The 22,450-nt window shown below is 39.6% G+C and overlaps 2 protein-coding genes across 17 annotated transcripts in view; both read left to right on the top strand.

Moving 5' to 3' along the window:
- The window catches only part of ELF1 (E74 like ETS transcription factor 1), a 92,560-nt gene extending 84,520 nt beyond the window's left edge, over positions 1–8,040 (top strand). For all 10 annotated transcript variants that reach the window (XM_026099181.2, XM_064504804.1, XM_064504803.1 and 7 more), the window contains one exon: positions 6,335–8,040. In XM_026099181.2, coding sequence (XP_025954966.1) covers positions 6,335–6,953 — 619 coding nt within the window. In that variant the 3' untranslated portion in view covers positions 6,954–8,040. The remainder of the gene's footprint in view (positions 1–6,334) is intronic.
- A 2,239-nt stretch (positions 8,041–10,279) lies between these two features.
- SUGT1 (SGT1 homolog, MIS12 kinetochore complex assembly cochaperone) overlaps positions 10,280–22,450 on the top strand; it is a 30,018-nt gene continuing 17,847 nt past the window's right edge. For 4 of the 7 annotated variants that reach the window (XR_010387227.1, XM_026099169.2, XM_064504810.1 and 1 more), the window contains exons 1-6: positions 10,280–10,615; positions 14,021–14,111; positions 14,805–14,874; positions 15,251–15,321; positions 19,943–19,996; positions 21,737–21,756. Coding sequence is in view for 6 of the 7 variants with exons in the window: in XM_026099169.2 (XP_025954954.2) it covers positions 10,283–10,615; positions 14,021–14,111; positions 14,805–14,874; positions 15,251–15,321; positions 19,943–19,996; positions 21,737–21,756 (639 nt within the window). In the remaining variant the exon portion in view is untranslated. Of the gene's footprint in view, positions 10,616–10,699; positions 10,746–14,020; positions 14,112–14,804; positions 14,875–15,250; positions 15,322–19,942; positions 19,997–21,736; positions 21,757–22,450 lie in introns of all 7 variants that reach the window. The other 3 variants (XM_026099173.2, XM_026099171.2, XM_026099170.2) reach the window with 3 other exon arrangements.

The raw sequence follows: 22,450 nt of genomic DNA, 5'->3' as shown, positions 1-22,450 counted from the left end.
TAGCAGTGATATAAGGTGGCGCGTCTTCTACATAGTGGAAGGAGGTTCTTAAGTTACTAACAGTTCAGTAAGGATGATTTGTGTGAACTTGCAGTAATTTAAAATTCAATGTGTGCCTACTTACTTCTTACTGACTGTATGGGACATAGCTCAGTTTTCTAGCTGACAGCTCTGTATACCAAGAAATTTGAATTAGCTGTCAAGAGCTGCTGTGCAATTGCTTGTGCAATTCTTTAGCAAACTTCAGGCTTTAAATAGATTGTTTCTCTTCTGTGTTTTCAAGTTGTCTTTCTGATAGCTTGGGCTGAGCATGTCATAAGACCAGTGTCTTGATTCTGTTCTGTAGCTGAGGAAAGACTAATACAGATCACAGAGGACCAATGGGGCATTTTGTGTTCACTTTGAACTGGGGAACCACTGCATGATGACTCACCCACAATTTCCATCTTGACCTTTTTGCAACCTTTGAGGTAGAAAATGTTGTAGTAATTCATCCTGAAGGTGACACAAGTGTGGACCGCAGCAGCAAGATCCTCGTTTCAGAGGAGAAGGAACTAGCTGAAGGTGAATCATGTTCTGTTTGTTTTCTGTCTGAGAGCCTTCAGTGCAAGAACAGTGATGAAGTCAACAATATGCCGATATAGTGGATTGTCCTGATAACCAGAGGGAATTACCCGAGTGTCATGACTACCCCAAGCACACATGTATGCTTTCTACTGTCGTTCCATAGCCAGGTGGTAAACATGACTGTGTCCAGGTTATGATGTAACCTAACTGTTGGAGATACGACTGCAGGTATTTTGATGCTGAAAAATACACAGATTTGTCTAATGTACATTTATCAACACAGAAAATGTGATTACAGCTGGCATTTCATTTGAAATATTTTCTTCATCTTGTGTCAAGTATAGACATTAACTTGTGTAAGTTGTGCAGTGAATGTTACTGTTGTGATCTGTAATAATTTGCATCCCATCTATATACCCTTTGCTTATGCATGCATAGCCACACAGACACAGGGAAGCAGTCTGGCACTGTTCTACACAGATTTTGCATTAACCATTTGCTTTCTTATATTCAGTGCTTTTTCCCTGAATAAGGAAGAGATTCAAATCTGCATGACATCAGCTAGTGTTGTAGCTCAGGACTCCTCTGTCATTCTTACAGGTATGCTGAATAAAAGCTATCATGAGTGACAGTCTTGGTAGGGCTCTCTGGGACTAGGGGGAGAACATGAACAACATCAGCCAAATACGAGGCCTGCTGAGGACTCCAGGTGATCAGCAGCATCTCTTGACTGATGTGGAAGGCCCTTCTCTGAGCAGCCACTATCAGCGCAGATGCTTTGCCTCTGTTTGCAGTTGAATGATGGACTTCTGAGTGCAGCAAGTTGGCATCTTTATGCTCCAAAGGAAAGCCTGAACTAGAAGCTCTCTTAACACACTGGCTAGTGAACACTGTTGGATCTCACTGCTGCTCTTAGCTTACAGGGGGATGCATTTCTCAAGACACTGCTATGATAGTGTCAGCTCCTATCAAGTAAAAGATTTTGTTTATAACTTTCCATTTTGATTTGATTTTCCCGCAGCTGAGAAGAGGTGTTTACTGGGTTTCTCAATTAATTTCTGTAATAGGTAGGAACAAGGCAGGAGGGACTTACGATCATCCAGACCAATTCATTTTGTTTCTGCACAGTAAGAAACTATCTGCAAGAGCTATCTTTAGATGTATTTGTTACTGTGGAAAGAGGTGGGGTTTCTGCAGCTTTCTATAAGTAGCACAGGTTAAGAGTCTTTTTTCAGGTGACTGTGTGGTTATGTAAAATTGTGGAAAGAGGGCTCTGTAGACTCTGTGGGTCAGTAAAAAGGACAGCAGGCTTGAGAGTTGAGTCCTCTGTTTCTGTCCTCATGACATAAATTATCTTGTCTGGACAAAGAGTTAGACAAGAACAGGCAAGTTCTGTTCTCCCTTAGGAGGAGGCTGTGTGAAGATTTTGTGTTAAAACATCAAGTACCTTTCTACATCTTGCAGGCATCTATAGCTAGACTGGTTAGCAGCTCCTATATGCAAGTCTTGCACTGTAAAATGACTATGTGATAAGTTGGGGTGAAGTATTTACAGTCTTGTTGGCAACTCTTTGAGGATCAGATAAACGAGTGCAGTTGTGGTTTGCAGTGCTGGTGGAGCCCCTGTGTTGCATATTTGGCTGATACTTCCTAAATTCACTCAAGAGATTGCCTCTTGACTCAGGCATTTGAAGTGGTTCTGACTAGCACACCCCACCCCTTCACCTCCCTTGCTCTTCTTGGGTTGATTGAATGAGCTGTTTGTAACCAGTTATTTGAGCAAATTGGGAAAGTCCCTGGAAATTTGCCCTTTTATGTCTAGGCCAACTTTCCCCCTGTAGTTGTAGATTGAAGAATATGTGTGTTGGTGAAGGAAATTTCCTTCTGTTACCTCTCTCTCTATATTTCTTAATATTGCCTTGTTTCATTTGCTTGTTGTGCTGTGAAATATTTTGTTTACCTTGGCTTGTAGCTTTACATTTTTTGTATCTTTTCTCATCTTTTCTCCACTTCAGAAGTTTTGCAAATAAATTACCATGAATAAACTTGCTTTTCCTACCTGTCAGTTAGTGTTTGCTTTATCACTATTCACCTCATGATGAGCTAATGTGATGTTGAACAGTTCTAGACTATTAATGGTACCAAATAAACCAAGAAATAGATTTTTATCATTTTCTGCCAGGCTAAAATGACTTCAGAATTTTTGTCATTCTTTTCCCAGTAGTAACCAGACTGCTTAGTGGCAGCATTTCCTTTTCATCAGTATTGCTTAATGTTGTTCTTCATTTTGGATCTTCAAGAGGAACTTTTAAAGTAATACCCAGGAAATTTGTAGCTTTGACTAGGAAGAGCATTAGTGAATTGACAGTGCAATTCAGAAGTATAGCAAACATACATTTAAACACACCTAAAATAATCTAGCCCAGTATTAACAAACTATCTTGAGTTGTGTATATCTTTTTTTTTTTTGGTAAAACAATCAGATAAAAAGATTAACCAAGGAATACCTGTATATTAACCTATATATTTTTTTCCGTGATATTCAAGGCAAATAATCTGAGCAGCTGGATTTCAGTTCATGAACAGACACAGTTGTCTTAGTGTTACCAATTGATCCAAAATTTCTGCTTGACTTCTACTGCAAATGACAACACATTTATGGTGCTGTATGCAACTTAATCCTGTGCTTGTACACTCATCTGCCACATGCCTTCCCCTGAGCAAGTATACACCATATGTGTTTTGACTGAGGGAGAAAACAAAACATCTGGAATAAAATATTACTCACAGTATGATGTGCAGGTACAGGTCTTGTTTTTGTGAGAAATAAAATGGTTTAACATCAACACACAAATGATGATTACTGCATGCTGAGATAAATACTTTGGTTCAGTGCTGTCAGAGCTATTGTTCCCAGGGCTTTGCAGAATGCTCTCTGCATTGATTACATCCAGTTCCTATTTTTGAGGTTGTTTGCAGCCACAACTGCTAGAGGCATTTATTATTTTTAAACAAAACAGCTAAAGAGCAAGAGAGTAGCTTCAAAGTAATACTTGCACAGTATACTAGCACAGGCTGGCAGCTTCAGCAGCTGCTTTTCAAAGTTGCAACTGTTCAGTTGGTGTTAATCTTTCAGGCACAAGTAGGTTGCCTGATGGATTAAGGAGTTGCTTCAGTACCCACTCTCTTACTCGGATACTTTTAAGGCTTTTCCGAGGGCAAGTGTCAACTGTCTGTCTTCCTTAGCTGATCCCTATGGACTTTCATGGGTTGTTTGAACTGTATTTATGTGACATTTTGATTTTACTGCAATTTTATTTAACTGTAGGTAGTTCACATTATTTAAAAAAGCTAGTGGACATCCTTCTGCAGTTAGACATGGACGTTTGTGTGTGTTTGTTTTTTTTATATCAAACTCCAAGGGGAGCTATTTAAAAATAAATATATAGGTCTGATAACCCTTAGCAGACCTGGTGACTCTGGTGCTGTCACTCTGAGCCTTGCACTGTAAGCTCCATTGCTTGTATTTCCTGTGCAGCACCTATTTCAGCCTTGTGCATGAAATCCAGAAGTTGGAGAGAAAGAAGTGATCACTCTGCAGCTGGTGCTTCCCAGCCAGCCCATTTCCATGAGCATTTTTCTTGGCTTCTCTCCACTGTTTTGTGACCCAGGGGCTCAAGATTGTGCCCGCCAGCTGCCTCTCTGCACTCCACTGTCAGGCATACTGACACTAGACATGTCAGCTTTTGCATCCCAGCTATATGGTCTTTCTGATTCAAATTGCAAGGGAGCCTCATGGGCTAGTATTTGGATTTGTTTTGCTATAGAGACAGTCCTGGATACTGCTGACTTCTCTTCTTTCTTATGAGGAGAAAGTGACAGATAAGGGATTCTGTTTCTTATATTACTCAGCCCACATAGGAGGCGGGGAGAGTTGCCTGTAGCAGGAGCTGGCTGCTGGAGGATGCTAAGGAAGGGGGAGCTGATGTGCTCTGAGCTTGATACCAGCTGGGTTATTGGAGTTGTTTTTGCTGGGGGAATCTTTGGAGGTTAGAGAAGGACCTTCCCCAGAGGACTGAGCTGAGACCCAGGAAGGCTTCTGCAAGTGTTACTTCACTCGCCTCTGCTGCTGCATTGTGGAAGAGGAGAGTAGCACTCCCCATGCCACTGGAGTATCTGCTTCCATGTTGTCCCTAGCTTCAGCACCAGTTAAGTCCTGTCCACTTTGGTAAGCTTTTTGTTGCAATCATGACAGCAAGAACATGGTTTTTGAATGGAAGTTTTGATTACGCTGAGTCTGATCTTGCTGGCCAGTAGCAAAACTCTGGCAAGTAGGATTTCACAGAGCTGTAAAAGTTGGCACCAGTTGGGCGGAAGAACTACAGAAAGGAGGACATCGAATGATAGATAGATAGATAGTAGGCAAGTCATAGCATAGCTGAGAATCAGACTTTTAAAAGGGAGAGCATGCTTGAAAGCAGAAATACTGAAGGTAAGTGTCTTTCAGTCTAAAATGATTTCAACAGGGATAGAAGTAAGCTAGGAGAAGACAATTGTGTTTGTTTTCACTTAGTGTCAAATATGTTAAAGAAAACATGAGTGAGAGGTTAAGAGTGAAAAAGCGGAGGAAGATTGGCAGGAGAAAACACTGAAGGAAAGCAGGAAGGTCAGAGAGAACTTAGCAGGACAGAGAGGAGAGAAAAAAATTGTCAGGGACGGGGTGGCATGATGGGTTGGAGCAAACAGCCAAATAGCAGAGTGGAAACAAATTTTTAACAATGCTAAGTTAGAGAGGGGGAAGAAGTGATGGAGACCCAGGACTGTAAAAAGTAAATGTGGAATAAATCATTCTCAGAAATTGTAGGTTCAAAAATAAACACATCATTGCAAAATTACCATGATTTATAAAGCGCTAAAAATAAAGGTGCAAGGGGAATGAGAAATAGCAATATAAATACTGTGGGAATGGTGTAGAAGTAGTTTCCCTTCCTTCCTGCCTTCCCTCTTCTGGAAATCATTCACTTCACCAGGAGCATGGGGTTTCTGTGTGTTTGTGTGGCAGGAGGTGTTTAAACACAGGTATGTTGCAGGACTGAAGTGCACGTGCTTCAGCCACATTTCTAAATCACCATTTTCCATTGTATACTTCAGTGACGTGGCTGTTACTCTTCTAACTCTGTCCTCTCAGCTGTACCTGTATAGAAAGTGAGACGGTACCCAAGTCTGTCAGCCTGAAAATGATGGAATCATTCCTAATTTAAACTTCTTCTGGGGGCAGGTTCTGGTTAGTTGCTTTACCCTTAGGAGTGTGGAAACCTGGCAGACAGAGGGAGAGGTGCATGCCCTGGGAGTCTGAGAAGATCCTGACGACACTCACCATTACAGTGCAGATGCTTGTGTGTATAGTTACACACATATGCTGATGGTAGAATTGAGGCCTGATTTGTGATTTAATTTGGCCAGGTACCTTGTGAAATTGATGGTAGTCGTGTTGGGTTTGTTGATGCCTGAGATGGAGATACTGCATTTGATTCCCAGGTTTCTTCATGAAATACTGAATGTCTCAAAGACAGACTGTTGCTTTGGGAAATGTGTTATGATTTAGGTGGGTTTTGTTTTATTAGAGAGTGTTTCCCTTATTGGAACCTTTAGAAAAATAACTGAATGCTTGTGATGTCAAGTGATTTTTTTAGTAGTATGAGTACAATTATTTTTAAAAACTCAAAGTGGAAGTATTCTGACCCTGCACTCTTTTCTAATCTGAATAGGACTTTACAGACTCCAACGCAGGTTCCAGTGGTTGTTTCTCCTGGAAATCAGCAGCTGCATACTGTAACACTCCAGACAGTGCCTCTGACTACAGTGATAGCCAGCACAGATCCAGCCTCAGTGACAACGCCCCAAAAATTTATTTTACAAGCCATTCCTACTTCACAACCCATGACAGTTCTTAAAGAAAATGTCATGCTACAGTCTCAGAAGCCAGTCTCTCCTCCTTCATCAATCGTGCTGAGCCCAGCACAAGTTCAGCAGGTTCTCACCAGCAGTGTGCAGACAATTTGCAATGGAACAGTCAACATGGCTTCATCTCCATCCTTCAGTGCCACTACCCCAGTGGTGACTTTTTCACCTAGCAGTTCGCAGATGGTAGCTCATCCGTCGGGCACAGTGATCACTTCAGTTATTAAAGCACCAGAAACTAAGCAGATTGGCGTACAAGGAGCAGTAAAAGAAGAAGACAGTGACGAATTAGATGATACTGAGCAGTCAGAGCAGAGAATCCAGCAGCAACCTTTCGTGATGGTAGTATCCAGTTCAAATGGTTTCCCATCTAACGTGCAAGTGAAGCAAGAAAATGAGCCATTGGAACCCAATTCATATAAATAAATTTAAAAAAAGACCCTGTGGATGATTATTTTCATAAATGTGATGGGACCTTTTCAGTTATGTATATATGATTTGATTCTGAAGCAGATGTTACAAAGCTACTTAATTTCTGCAGTTAATTGGTAGAATTCATGCTTTAGAACGGGTTTTGATTTTCTGTTAATTGCTAAATGTTATCATATAAATAAAAGTACATATTACTCATGTTTCAAAATACAGGCATGAAGGAACATGCTTTTTTATGCTATGAAGACTTTCTCTTGAGGTTTTTGGCCAAAGTTCCAGACTTCTTACATATTTGTATGTTTTCAGTCTGTTGCTAATTTACATTGCAATAACATTATTATAACCTTTCCTGTTTAATCCATACATGTATCACTTAACTTTTGAAGCAACAGTTACTTTTACTTTTGATGGGACATTTTCATTCCATGTGTATGAATTTTTTATGATCAAATGTATCTATTTCATACCAGTGAATTACATCAGATTTACACTTTGAATAATGGACAGTGATAACCAGGTATCCTCTTGTTGCATTTTTTGCAACACACGCTCTTGTGTGTGCAAAATTAAATATACACTCCTATTGAGAGTACACAAAACATTTATTCCAGTAATGGACAATGCCAGGTCTATATTTTATATGAAAACATCAGATATATTTAATTACAGAAACTAGTGGCATCACTACAGGTGCAAATGTTTCATGCCATTTTGTGACTATGAATTTTAACAGTTTTGCTTTCTACTTCAGATTATTTTGTAAGGGGGGGAGGGAAATGAAATATAAACAATTTATGCAGGTGTTCTGAGATTAGTACTGCTAAGAGTTCTTTTTTGATTGTAAATAATGTACATTCAATGTCACAAGGAAGTTTTTCAGCTAATTTGTTTCCATACAAATTTTTGATAGATGCAAATAAGATCATTATGTTTAGAGGTCTAATGTTATATGTATTCATATTACAGAGTGAATTTGTATTTAAAAGACAAATTTTTAAATGATGGAGCCCTTTGAACCTTGGGTCCTTGTCTTTTGTATTTTTAATTGGTTTATTATGAAAATAAATCAAATGGAAAAACACTTTTCTGTATTTACTCTGAAATGTTTTTATATTAATACAATGTTTTGATGATCATTATAAATCTCCAAAATACACCAACAAACAGGACAACATGATTAATCAAAGTTGGCCTGTGGTGGAACATGAGCAAGTGAGCAATTTGTGAATCACAAATTTCTGAGCTCGGACTGGAATGCCCCAACGTGCTGTGTGTCTGAGCTTGCAATGGCATTGTAGCCTTTCAAGCAGTACTATACCTTTTCGTAGCTCAAATTAAAGTTGAGCTAAATCCAGGATTTGGACTTCAACTTCTGTCACTTCCCAGTAAGTTAGAAACAAACAATTCCAGACTTTCAGCATAATTCTGGGGTGCCATTTATCACAAAGGTCCATGTAGCTTATACAAGACTACTGAAGGCCCAAACTACTACATGGCCAAAACCTAGCACACTGCAAAATGTTTCAGGAGAACGTGGATTATAAATGAACATGATGCCTAGTAAGATTAGTTGAATGCAAAATTAAAAGAAACACTTTCCATAACTGAATTTATCCAGGAGTTTTATTGATTCCTTCCTAAGGTTAAAATTAAATATAAACATAAGAGTACTGGAAAAACTGATGGGAACAGAACTGTCCTAGAGGTAGTTTGGTCTAGCTGAATAGAAGTAACTCTTAAAAAACTGTACCTAACAAGCACTGCTCTGCCACAGCTGCCCTGTTTCTTGGTGGTTAAAACTGCCTTATTTAATTAGATGTGTGGCTTTTTCTTCCTCTTACTCCCCTGCAGTTAGGCTTTGATCTACAAATCCATGTATCTCACCCATTTTCAGGGACTGGCAATACACAAACTGAAGTGACTGATGCCAAGTAACTGGTGGTGGTTTGGCAGCATTCCTTGCAACTAGGGAATTTAAGTATTAGAATTGCACCCTCTGCTTGAAGAGCTCTCGTGTTGTAGAAGTGCAGTCCTAATATTTTTTGTGACTTTTAATGAAAAAAAACCACAGAAATACAATGTTGGCAATACTACTAGAAATGCAAATAAGCATTGTAAAAATATATGATGCAGTTCTTATCCTGAGTGCTTTATATTCCAAATTGACAAAAAACATTGGAGAGGGAGGATACTTTTAGATTGCAAAACAGGGACTTTATCCTATAATACAAATTTTCACAATACTAGGAAGCCTGAGGAAAACTTAAGGCTGGACTGACATTACAGTGTTTGGGGGGAGGGGGGTGTTTTCTTCACATATTTGCTAGAAATAGGAAAAATCACACTAAGATTGCAACTTTGCAAACAAAATCTCTTGCACAGATGCAACTGTGCCAACAGAAAAAGTTTTGTCAGCTTAGTTTGTGTATTTTGCAGAAGTATTGTAGTTAGGCTGGCAGAAAACCTCCAGCAGACAGTAAGTGTCTTTAACAGAAGACTCTGTTACATAATAAATTCCAAATGAAAATCATTCGCTTCCCTCTCCACACATCTCTTGGGCTTCAATGTACTACCCCCCACCCCGTATCCATCATGCTTTCAGCTCTTGATATGACAGGCTCATAGTTGGGATTTGAGCAATTGCTCTCCCCTCACTTTACACCTTTTCACAACTGTCTTTCTTTGTGCCTGTGGTATTGGCCCAACAACGCACGATGTCAAATTCGAGCCACCGCTGACTCAAAGGAAAAATAGCAGCTGCAGCTCTCCTCCGCACACATGCGAGGCTGAAGAAGAAGAAAAAATACATGCCGCCCCCACACCTAGGAGAAGGGAGCCCAAGGGCAAGGGGCAGCCCCAGAGCACCAGTGCTGCCCCAAGCAAGGCCCTGGCTCCCGCTTCCAGGCGCTAGGCCAGAAACTTGGGGCCACTGTTCCTCCCACGGCAGGAGACCGGGCTCCCGAGCTGGGGGAGCTCCTCACCGGGCCAGAGTAAACGCCGCTAGCGCGCGGTCGCCCCGGGCGGCGCCCTCCAGGTCAGGGCTGGAGGCAGCTGCCTGAACCTCAGGCGAGGCCGCCGCTTGTCGAGCGGATCCCTCCTGAGCCCCTGGTTCGTTAACTTTGCTGTTTCCACGCCCGTTCCTCTCAGGTTCACCCCCCAAACGGCAGCTTGCACAGACTGAACTCTGCCAGCTCTCTGCCTCTTCTCGTATTTGCGCGGAGCCCCTCTGGGAACCGCCGCTCTTGAGTCTGCGGCGAACTTGAGCAGCAAAACAGAGGCCAACTGCCCTTGCACCTCCATTTCCCTCCGCTCCACCCGCGCGCATGCGCGCATCGCCACCCTGCCGGCCTCCGTCACCTGCCGCCGCAGGGGAAGGAAGGGGCAAGAGGGAAGGTCTTAAGGGCTCCTCCGTCACACCCGGTCCTCCAACTCTATGGGAAGAAGATGGTTGCCTTTGCCTCGGTAGCAATGGCTGCCCCTTCTCGTCACGAGGCGTGCGGGAGGAGCCCGCGGGGCTGGCTAGCCCCGATGCATCCCGTCAGCCTCTGCGCGCGCGCGGCTGCGGCCTTGGGGTTGTTGTGCGGGTGCTTCGGCGACTCCAGAAGTTTCCTGGGGGCGGCGGGCGGCATGGCGGCGGCGGGAGCGGCTGTCCCGCGGTGAGCGCCGTTGCCCTGCCCGCCCCTCCCCGGCCCGCCCTCTCCCTCCCTCCCACCTTCTCATCCCCTGTGTTTCCTCGGCAGGTTCTCGGACGCGGACATCGACCGGGACCCGGGGGCAGCGGCGCAGGTGGGCGGCGGGGGCCGGGGACGGCGGGCAGTGGCTCGGCGCCGTTGCCCCCTCGCCGCGGGGAGGGCGCCGGGCCGTGGGCTGCGCTTCGCCGGGGCCACCCGAGCTTCCTCGGGGCCGTAGGGCTGGTGTGAGCTTGCTGCCCGGTCCCGCTGCCAGACCTGGAGCGAAGTTTGCACTTGGCCTGCGAGGGAGGGGGCGTTTCACGGATGGCGAAGCTTCAGTGCTGCGGGTGAAGGGACTTTTCCTGCTGCGGCATGTCGCGTTGCTGCCAGGAGTGAGGGAAAAGCTAAAGTTCCTTGCAGTTGGCCTTTTTGCCAGCTGGTAGTTTGCACAGTCCTCTGGGGGGGGGGGGGGGGGGGCGCGTGTGAGGGCTGGCTGAGGGGGGGCTCAGCACGTTGCTGTCAAAATGCTTGTACTGCCTGCGTTGCGAAAAACACTAAAAATGAACTTTTTGTTTTGTGTAGGCAGACTGTAAGTAAATAAGCTTAGTTTTCTAGGTGCAAAAATCATAATTATCTAGCTATGGGAGAAATTTTACTTAATCTTTATTAGCTTTTATTTTGCCCTCATCCCCCCCCCCTTAATATAGTCTGCCTATTAAGCTGTGTCAATGTGTTCTCAAATGTTCTTTTTACTTAAAAGGGAAAGTTAAAAAGAAGACAGAACTGAAGGATGGATAGGTATTTCTGTTTAGCATGCTCTGGAAGGGGAAAGGGTATAACTAGTTAGCTCTGCTTTAATGGAGTAAGTGGATGGAGCGGGGCATAAGATGAGCCTTAATTATCTTTCCACAATGAAATCGTGCTGAATTTTACAGTTATTTGAGGTTTATGCTGTAGCTTGCAAAACTTTTTCAGAAGGTAAATGACATCTAAAATGGCACTGGACATCCCCAGGTATATCTGATACAGTAAAAATGAATTTAAGAGTTAAAAAATTTGAGTTTCCAATTGTAAACAAAATATCTTTGGAAGTGTTAATGAATACTATTGGAACATGCCTTTAGTCTTTTTTTTATGTTAGCATAATTTCTTTACTTGCCTTTTTCATTTTTTCAGTTCTTTTACATTCATTGGCTTTGTATAAGAAGCTTTTTGCTAGTTTCAAAGTAATATAGAGCACATTATATAGACATTATAATATCTGTTACAGTGATACCAGCTGTCACTCCCTTTTTTTGTTTAAATACTCATGTTAGTGGGCAGACTGTATTTGATAATCCCTGAACTGGTAAGTCTCGTAATGCAGTGCAACATCACAATGACTTAGAAGCTTGGATCTAGAAGTAGCGTACCATGTTTGCATGATTTTAGGTGTGGTCTTGAGCTCATGTACTTAGCGTTTATAATCTGGGGCGCAGCACCCTATCGTGCTGTGTAATGCTTCTACACGTGGCAGGACTTGTATCCAGTCAGCATGACATTTCTGCCCTATCTCCCCAGGACTTTTGATTCCTTTAAATCCTGAAGAGCATGCTTGGGTTTTCTGTGCCTTTTGGCTATAGCTGTGACCTCAAAGGCACTAGCCTGGATCTGATGCAACTAAAAGGTCATCATCCATGTCTAAATGTTCTTTTAAAAGTCTGAGTGATGAAGTTGCGAACTTTTTTAGTGGCTTTTTTTGTCATGCTATGTTGAAAAAGTAGTCTACCATATGGAATAAGAATGTCCTCTGTTTGCTTTTCATTTATAAAATGCTCGGCAACATAAGTGGCGATGACTTAGGACAGATTCAGAACTGTATGTTTAGATTTTAACTCCTGGAAGAAAACATTCATTCACTCTTTTGGTGAAGTGTTTTGCCATATGAGAAACAAGGATGGTGAGCCTCTTGAATTCAGATGCAAGTGATTCAGCAGATTAAACCACTTTTAATTCATACAAACTAATTTGTATCAGACTTCACTTGGATTTGAGGGTCAAACACTCTGCTTCATCTATTTGTATAATGTGGCCCCATTCTAATACATCAGTTACCTTGTGTCTTTCCTATCTGGAATACCTATAACCATATGTATTTCTCATCATATAGCAATGGCTGCTCTTGAATGGCTTGAGTTCTTAAGAGAGCGTTTGTATAAGTAGATCAAGTATTGCTTTTTGTTATTACTCTATTGCCTGCTGCTTCTTCAGAGACACCCAGGGTTTTAGATCTATATGCTGTAACTGCATAGAGATTTGAATGTCTCACGCTGATATGAACTCACTCTGCTGACAAGAGAAGCTGCTTTGGTCACTTAATTCCTTGTTGGTGTAAGCACTTGTGTGACAGCAAGAGAACTAGAACAGGACAGTGATCTGAATTAAAACTAAGCTAAGCTCTTCTACTCCTCCTCCTTTCTGTAGCTTGGTGGAACTGTGTTTTGGCAGCTGTACTGAATTAACATTTATGCATGTTTAAAACCTATATCTTAGCCTCCTTTGTGCTTGCTTGTTTCTGAGTAGAAATCCAGGCAACTTGGAAAGTAGAGTTACTGTACTGTAGTGATGTACAGTAGTGGCTTTAGAAGATTTACTACCTTCTAGCAACCCTCCCCAGTAAAGGGGGAACTGGAGCTGAATGCTCTTTCCAAGGGTATATGTTGAGCCATTGTAATTTCATTCTATTGTGCAGAATGTAAGGAACTTTTCTCATGGAGAGTATGTTATAATTATTTCAATATGTCACCCTGTCATTCCACTAACAAAGGATCACTCGATGCTTATTTCCATTATTTGACTATTTCCTGCAAACGCTGTGCTGCATAGGTCTTCCATTCTCCTACTTTTCTTCCTCAGCGTGCTTCAAAACAATCTCCCATGCTCAGCAGTATCATACAATGTGTTCATCGTGTGTTACGGTGCTTTGGGTATGTTATCACTGCACAAATGTTTTGACATTCTTCATGCTGATTTCCAAATCCCTGGTGCTGCAGTGCTTCCTCATACCCTGCAGACCTGTGTACAGATGTGCTGAAAATTGTAGGCAGCTCTTTGGAATACAGAGAATCAGCTACACACTAGATTTCATGGTTAAGTCATTTGAAAAACCTGCTTCCTTCTCAACAAGGAATAGATTCCTTGAATCTGATATAATTGGCAGATTCCTTGTACTTTGTGAGCCCTGATGTTAAAGCTTTGTGGATCAAAACTGGGCAGTGGACAAACATTCCTGCCAGTTCAGGATATTTTGTTCTGAAATATGTTTTAGTTGGTAGAGTTTGATATTGTACTTTTATAGGGACTTCTAAGATGCTGCTTTATTTTTTCTTTTTTTTTAATCTGTCTTTACAGAAACTGACAACAGCCTTGGAGAAGAATCCAGGTGATGCTGAATATTACTGTCAGCGAGCTTACGCTTATATTCTTCTACAGAATTACACTGGTAACAACTTTAAACTGATAATCCCCTTACAAGTGTGTTATGACACATTCTTTACAGAAGATGTCTTAGATCTGCAATTAATACAGTAATAATAGAACTTTGTTAGCTATAACTTAATTGGCAGTTATTACAGTTAGGGTATACTTTTGTAGTTTTCTTCATCTTTGCTTTGTATCTGCAAAACTATCAATGAATTCCTTACTCTGCAATCCTAGATTTCCATTTGATTTTAGCACAGGACTATCTGGGCAGCTGTTTTTTAGTAGACTTCTCAGATAGGTTTTAAACTTCGTGTTGTAAATGTTTTCTGGCCTCATGTGGTCTCTTAGTAGAGACTGAATTCTGTCATGATAGGAATGTGACAACTGAATAATGCCTGGCAAAAATATTAAATTAATACTAAAGCTTTGGTCTAATTGTTCTTTCCATTATACAAGTGATATACAGATCAGATCTAAGTAGAGGATTTGAATAAATGAAGGTCATACTTCATCTTGCACAGAGCACCATAGGTGAATGAAGGGATCATCCATATCGGTTGTGGCTAATTTTAATCCAAGCAGTGTAATTTGTGTGTGAACTATGAAAACTAACATATTTCACCTCAAAAATTTTGACTACAAAAAGACTCAGACAGTTTAATCCTTTTTATAACACATTAATGTTCCTCATCTGTAAATTGACTTTTCACAGATGCTGTTGCAGATGCAAAGAAGTCTTTAGAACTCAACCCCAGTAATGCCAAAGCTTTTCTCAGGAAAGGGTATGTATCTTGTATTGCGCTTTGGGAATATTGTAATAATTTCTAGGGCAATACTCGTATTTGAATTACAGATCTATACAAAGTTTTTGCAACACAGTGAATGAATAAACTTGATGCTATACTACTTGTAACACATCTGTAATAAAGCTGTGGTTTCAAAAGAAAAATGCATTATTTTTATTAGGATTTTACCTTGACTTTGGGCTTGTTATCTTAACATCCCAGCAATTTCAAAAGCAGAGTTCTCAGGCAATTTATATTCTTAAGTTTGTAACTTTAACCAATATAGTACATGAACTGAGGATGTTATCTTCAGAATGTGGATTAGATTGAAAAGTAGTTACAGATTCTGTGTGTTTTTCTTTGTTTGTATCAGGTTAGGTGAATATCATATGAAAAACTACACATCTGCTTTAGAGTCTTTCAGAGAGGGACAGAAGTTGGAAAGTAAGTATTAAAAGTACTTATGTGCACAATACTCTTACTAGTAAGAGAAAAATTCTTATTGCGTTAGCTGAAAGGGAAGACCAAGATTTTTGTGTTTAATGAGTAATGAATGAATAGATGCCCTACTTAAGATATTTGGAACAGGTCTGGCTTTTGGGAAGTTTGGTGCAATTACTATATGACAGTATAAAACAGTCTGAAAATGCGTATCAAAATTCCTAGCAACTAGTGATAAGTTAAGATTTTTTGCTTAATAAGATGAAATTTAAAGAAAAAACGGTGACAATGGTGTAGCAGTAAGTGTCACAGATAAGTTACCAAGCAGAACAGGTTTGTAGCTGGAATTTCTTAGTTGTTACAGCCTTTGGTGGACTGCTTTTTATAAAGAGCATGCAACTTGATATGCGTTTGAACTGACAAAACGATTTCTTACTTTTACTATTTACAAAATGGCTTTTAACATTTTTGGTTAGATTATGCTTAATTAAGAAGCTTTTTATTCATTTATTAAGTACCGTCCTTGTGCATGTTCTGGTTTGGGGAGTATTAGAGCTTTTTGACATGCTGACTGAGAACTAGGAAAGAAATTGTTCAACGCAGAAAGCTTTGATAGAAGGTACAGGGAAGTGCAGAACAAAGTATTTGTGAGATGATTAAGTCTCCTTTCTCTTCCTTCGTATTCACCACTAAAATAAAATCCTCACTTCCTTCCATCCTTTCCCTTCCCAACAGTGTAAAGAAACGATAAGAAAAATACCTTAAGTTGCACAGAACAAAGTGCACTGATCTGATAAGCATTGTCACAGTTAAGATCTTTCTGGTACATTATCTTATCTGTAGCAATGGCTGGGACCTGAAACTTCAGCAAAAATGTAATTATCTTGCCTCTGCCAAATAAGCAGTCTGCTCCTCTGGGTCTAAAACTGCAGTAAAACAGTGGTGGGGTGGAGGTTGGAATTGCACCAACTGGTATTTGTGAGCTTAGGCTGCTGTGGAAGAAGCACTAGAATGTAAGAAATTGTTTTTGAAGTCCTTCCACTTTTGGTAATTTTGATAACTAGATAGTCTTTATCTCCAGTTGTTTGTATACTAGAAATATAAATGCATCTTTGGAATCTAGCCAAGTTCATTATTTAGTATCTTCCTGTGAAAGGAAGTGATGCTTTCCAGTGATTTTTGTAGCTTTCTTTGCTTGGTAGGTAACTTTTCATACATCTCAAAACTTGAATTTAATTGAATGACTAATCACTTTGGTCTTGTGTTAGTGGCTGACAAGGTCAAAAATTCTGTTTTCCATATTCTTGCCACCCCAAGCAACCACTGCTGATTTTTGAGGTTTTTTTCATGAGTGTGCATTTTGTCACCTTTCTAGTTTGTTGGCTGGAGTTTTTCTCCCAAAATGCACAAACTTCAGCCAGAGTCCACTCCAGTTACTTCATTTTCATTCTGTTGAACTTCACATCGTGTTCTAGACTGCAGCACCACACTGAGCTGTAGACATCTTGGTAGACGAGTCAGTGGATATCAGGTTTCTTTGAGTGTTACTTAGCTAATTTAGAAAATACAACCTTTTTATTTTATTTGCTTTTGTTTTGCCATTTATCCAGTTGAAGTGTTTTTGAAGTTTCCCAGTCCTTCCTGATTATTTTACTTTCGAAAGCTTGTTTCTGCTGTGCTTCTCGCATCTCATTACAAAATTTTATGACCTACTGTGAAACTAGGAGTCTTCTGAAGGTTGTCTTTAAAATACAAATCGTTAGTTGATTCTCATCCATGTATTATCTAATCGACTCTCAAATTTACGTCAGTAACAGAATTTCCTCTTGCAGTTCTGTGGAATGTTTGCTGGATCCCAGGTGAAAAGAATTGTGAACATAAGGATTTTTGGCAAAACAATTAACTTCCAGTTAAATGCAGCTAGTGCAAAATGAACAAAGCACAATGGGAAAATTAGCCACATATCAATAAGCAGGTGATGCAAGGAGAAGATTTTCACTGTTGCTGCTTGGTAGTGAGTTCCTGTGGTGGGGAAATCTCTGCTGGCAGGGCTGGTTTCTTTGCTTCACAAGGAGGCAGAAGTACACTGTGACATGTTTCTCTTCCTTGCTGATACAAGGTCTGTTTTAAGCCTTAATCAGGAATACTAACAGAGATGAGCTTCCTGCTTGTGCTCATTACTGGTAGGACTGACATGCCCAGGGTACTGCAGCACACTTCCCATTACCCACCTACAGTGATGTTTAAACAGGACTTGATGTGATGGATTATTGAGAGGACAGTGTTTCTGTATTTTATCAAATAACATTAGGAAATGAGATCTCTCTCAGTCAGCTGTAAGACTAGATACACATGTATTTCTGGAGTTGAGTAATTTGCCTTGGATTTACAAAGCAGTGTGGTCTGTTATTCTTCAGCACGTTATATGCGTTTTGGATAATTATACTGGAGAAGTTGTCTTGCTTTTTGTTGTGACCACCTAATGAATTTTGCAAAGGTGGAAAGTATCAGCTTTTTAAAGAAGCATCTTATTAGGTGCTTCTTTATATTCTAAAAGTTAGTAGAATTTTAGTAAGTGAAGATAGACCAGACAGTTTCTAAACTAGAAAGTTACTAATAAATTTAGTTCTTTGGAGGAACAAGGCAATTATAGAGTCAATTTTCCTTTCTCTCAAATTAAAAAATATGCTGGGAGGCAGAGGTTGGTGGGGGTGATCTTTTAATAGAATAGGGCAGATACACAACAAGACACCAAGCCTTTCTATTACAGGTAACAAACAGTCTTATCATAGGCTATACTTTAAAGATAAAGATTCTTGCTGCTGAAAGTCTGAGGCTGGATCAATGTAGACTTGACTCAGTTTGTCTTTGCTTAGGTTCATGATCCTATTCCATTTCATTTCCCTTTTATTTGATAAATTTTGATTCCAGGTTCAACACCTTGGAAAGTTTTTGGAGGGGATATGCGGAATAAGTTTTAAAATTATAGAGTAATTTAGGTTGCAAGGCAGCTCTAGCGCTTCTCTGGTCCTATGCCCTGGCCAAAAGTAGTATTAACTTTGAACTTGCATGAGGTTGCTCAGGGCCTTCTAGAGTTTATTTCTAAATATTTCCAAGGATGAAGATTCCACAGCTTCTCTGGGCAACCTGCTCCAGTGTTTGAGTACTCTTTTTGTAAACAATTTTTTCATTATCTAATCAAAATTTCCTTTGTTGCATCTTGTGTCGTCTTCTTCATTTCCTTTCCCTGTACACTTTTGAGGAGGATCTGGCTCCGTTGTTTCTGTAACTACAACTGAAGTAATTGAAGGCAACTATTAGATTCCCTCCCCCCTTCATCCAACAGAACATTCTCACAGTTAATTTAGGAGAATTCTTTCTGAAAACAGATATTTTCTTTTCAGAATTTGCTAAGATAATGGAAAAAATTGTTACCAGTGACTGTATTGTAATGTCAAGACAACCATATGCTTACTCATGTTTTTATCTTTCACTAACAGCATTTGAGAGATTACATAAAATTTATATGACTTATAATATAGGGAGCTTCTAGACTGATCAGTAGGGATGGCAAAAGATGAAGGAAGAGAGAAATAGCACTGGGTGGGGGGCAGCAATTTTAAGACCTAAGGCATGCCTTAAAATTTATGAACACTTTATATTTGAGGAAGTCAAGGTTAATAGTTTGCAGAACCCCAGTGGAGCTGCATTTGGTCTAATGATCATGTCTGCAGGGTACTGTTTTTTCAAGTGTCAACTTCAAGCCCTCTGCAGGGAGGTTAACTGTCATTTCCCTGTATTGTATAAAGACAAAGGTTTAGCTATTGGTTTGAAAAAAAAAAAAGGGGGGGGGGGGAAGCCTCGATGTTACTGACCAGTTACTTTCTTGAGTATCAGAGCTTTTTTTGGGAATTTTGCTGAAAGGATTAGATAGATGATCACTCTTACTGTTATGCTGCTACCTCTTTAGCTATTTCATTTCATTCCTTTCTATCTGGGAAGTCAGCTTGTTGCTTCTAGTGTATCAAGGTTTTACTGAACTTCTTTGATTTTCACTCACTGTGTGAAGTTGGCACCTGTGTATTTCTGACATCCCTGAAGCCTTAGGTGTGCATATAAACTGTGTATGAAACCACCAGGGGAAAATGGTGCTTGTGAAAACTTTCACAATTTTGGATTGTCCTAGGGAGGGGCTGGCTGTTCTGATACTTTTCTAGATAGGAGCTAGGTGGCTGATTATTTGGACAAAAATAATTTGAACAATAATGGAAATACAACTGTAAAATAGTACTTCTTGCTTTTGGAACAGTTATAATAGTTAAGCAAACTGGAAACCAATAGGTGGATTTGGGTCAGTTCAGGCATAATTTAATGTTCTACAAATTAGTTTAGGTTAATTAAATACAAGAGAATTAAATAGAGTTGTGTGGAAATACTTACAGCTTAACTGGAATGATCAAGGTTACCAAAAGATATTAGGAAATAATACCATGATTTAATAAATTGGTGCAAATTTGGGATGAACTTGTTGCAGTTGGTAGTTGTGATGAATTGTCCTTTATGCAATACATGTAGTGTTTGAATGTTACTGTGTTTTAATGTTACTGTGCTTGGTCTCTTCTAGATGTAGATCATACCTTTACTATCTGGATTAAAAGATGCGAGGAAATGCTAAATGGTAAGAAAAACAAGCCATTCACTTAATATGAGATTTGATATGCCCTGTGCTTTGAAACTCTTTCATGTTTTGAAAAATTTATGGCTTACCTCTTATTTAGAACAAAGGCAGTTAAACAGACAAATGCTTTTTTTAAAACTTTGGTTTCTCTCACAGTATGCACCCTGAACTCTTCTCCACTTCAGTTTTGAAGGAAATTAATCTTTTGTTTTTAATATAATTAACAATGACAGAAAAGTACGTATTTGAAGTTCAGGCAATCAAAATTAATTTTAATTTACTTTCATATATTAATGCTAGCTAATTTTTTTATAGCTGTGGAAGCATGTTTGTTTTCTAAAAGCTAGAGTTCTCAACATCAAAATAAGTTTTCAGATCTCATAAAATGTAAAGTTGGAAAGAGCAGTTGAAATTTGGGGATTTTACTTCAATTCGGAGATTGCCTTAGGTACTAATTGCTGCTCTGGTGTGGTATCTTGGTAGTCAGTGTATGACTGATTGTCCTTTCATGAGTATTACTACAGGTTGACATCCCTGGCAGTGAACTTAACCATGGTGCTTCATCTGCCTGTGAATTTTAATGAGGTGTAGCAGAATAGCAGATTTATTTTTTCCCTCTGCCTGTTGTGACCCCCCCCCCCATATGCATTGGAGAATATAACAGTAGAAATAATACATGTTCATGTCAACTTACTGACTAAAAACCAAGCAGAGAAGAGTCCTTCTGTTTGTGTTATATAGGGATATAGAAACTCATGATACTTTTCACCAGAGTTCTTTGTTTGGAAAAGTAAGATAAGTGATTGGCAGGTACCATCTTATTTTGCACCAAGTTATCGTGGTTGAGAACTTTCTCCACCATCTCAAGGAAAGAGGATATAATGCGTCTGTTTTGCTAATGTTGTGATTACTTTTTTGTAGTGTTTTGTCTGGTTCAGCTACATTGTCCTGTTCAGTCTTGAATATTCATTCCTGTATTTTCAAGAGATTTTCCTAATTCTCCACTGGATATTTGAGCAAAAAAATCAAAACCTCTGGTTTCTTCATTACAACTTCATATTCTTCTTTCATATAATTTTTGTCACTTGTTAGCAGAAATATCTTAGAAAAAATGTTTAAAAGAAGAAATACTGAGCTATAGTTTAAATTTTAGTATTACAGTGTATTTAAGGTCACGTGAATGACTTTAACTCTGCTAAATTCCATCTCATTTCTCTACCATGTTTGCCTACCATGAGACACAAAACTGATGAGAGCTCTGTCCTAGTAGTATGAATGGATGATAGACATGATAGACTTGCAGGAAACATTTTTTTAAAAAAACTTTTCATGCTTAATGTGGATTTACTTTCATTTAAACAAAACAAACAAAAAAACCCCACCCAGCCTCCCCCCCCCCCCCCCTTCCTTCTGTATGGGTTTCTGGTAAGCAAAGGAAAGTGTAATGGAAAGTTTTTTCCTTTTGTTAATCAGAACATGCTTTGTATTATAGTTGTTTATTTGCAGAAGTTACTGGTTGAAATAGATGGCATGAAGAAAGTCTGATAAAATTAGAGAGTCATAAAAGCAAAAGGCTGGAGGTACAACTGGCTAACTTACAGAACAGGTTAACTGTTGTTAACTCTTCTACTGTTGAGGCTGAGGTAAATGCAAAATATTTGGAGTAATAGAATAAAGTTAGAATAAATATGTCATTAAGTTTAATATATTCTTCTGAAAGTAACTCTTCTATTCTTGCAGCAGTATTGCAGACTGAAGTGGTAAGCTGTTTTCCTTAATATGTTCTGCTTCAATTTTTGTTGTTGTTACTAAGCTAGAGCATGCTTTTAGACTTCAGTGGCTTTTTACAACTTCCAGGCTTTAAAATATTTTTTTCTACTGCATACATTTCTTAATTTTTCTCTAAATACCTGGTTTTTGAACCAAGGATTTGAACCCCAAAGACTCAGGAATAGCATACAAATTTGGAAACTACTGTGCAGATATTTTATTAAAGCCACTTTTAGCTTTGTCTGTCTGTGGCCTAACTCAAAAAAGTAACCAGCTCATCTTGTCAATACTATTTTCTTGTCACTGCTAGGAAATAACTTTTTTTTTTCAGTGTATGCAAGTAGTTTGTGTATGCGGACTTGTTTTCTGTTGTGACTGGTTCAGCCTTCAGTTTTCTTACTATTTGAAACCTTCAGGAGTGTCAGAATTGATCTGTTTTTTAGACAAAATGGGAAACTTAGGTTGGGTATTCTCCTCTTTTCAGAATTCCAATTTTAAATCTTAGAAATGAGGGAGGAAACTGTATGGAGAAGGTGATAGGTATAGGCAAAGACAAATAGTACAATTAAAAGGTTTTTATGTTAAAAATTTCTCAAATCTGTAACAGGTTTCCTTTGTAACTTTTAGATGAGCAGTATAGCTACTGTGTGTCTTTCAGGTGTACTTCCTACCTAGGAAGAAAAT

Source organism: Dromaius novaehollandiae, chromosome 1 (assembly GCF_036370855.1).
Source record: "Dromaius novaehollandiae isolate bDroNov1 chromosome 1, bDroNov1.hap1, whole genome shotgun sequence".
Lineage (NCBI taxonomy): Eukaryota > Metazoa > Chordata > Aves > Casuariiformes > Dromaiidae > Dromaius > Dromaius novaehollandiae.
The sequence above is the reverse complement of the archived record's forward strand: the minus strand, read 5'-3'. Positions and strand labels throughout refer to the sequence as shown.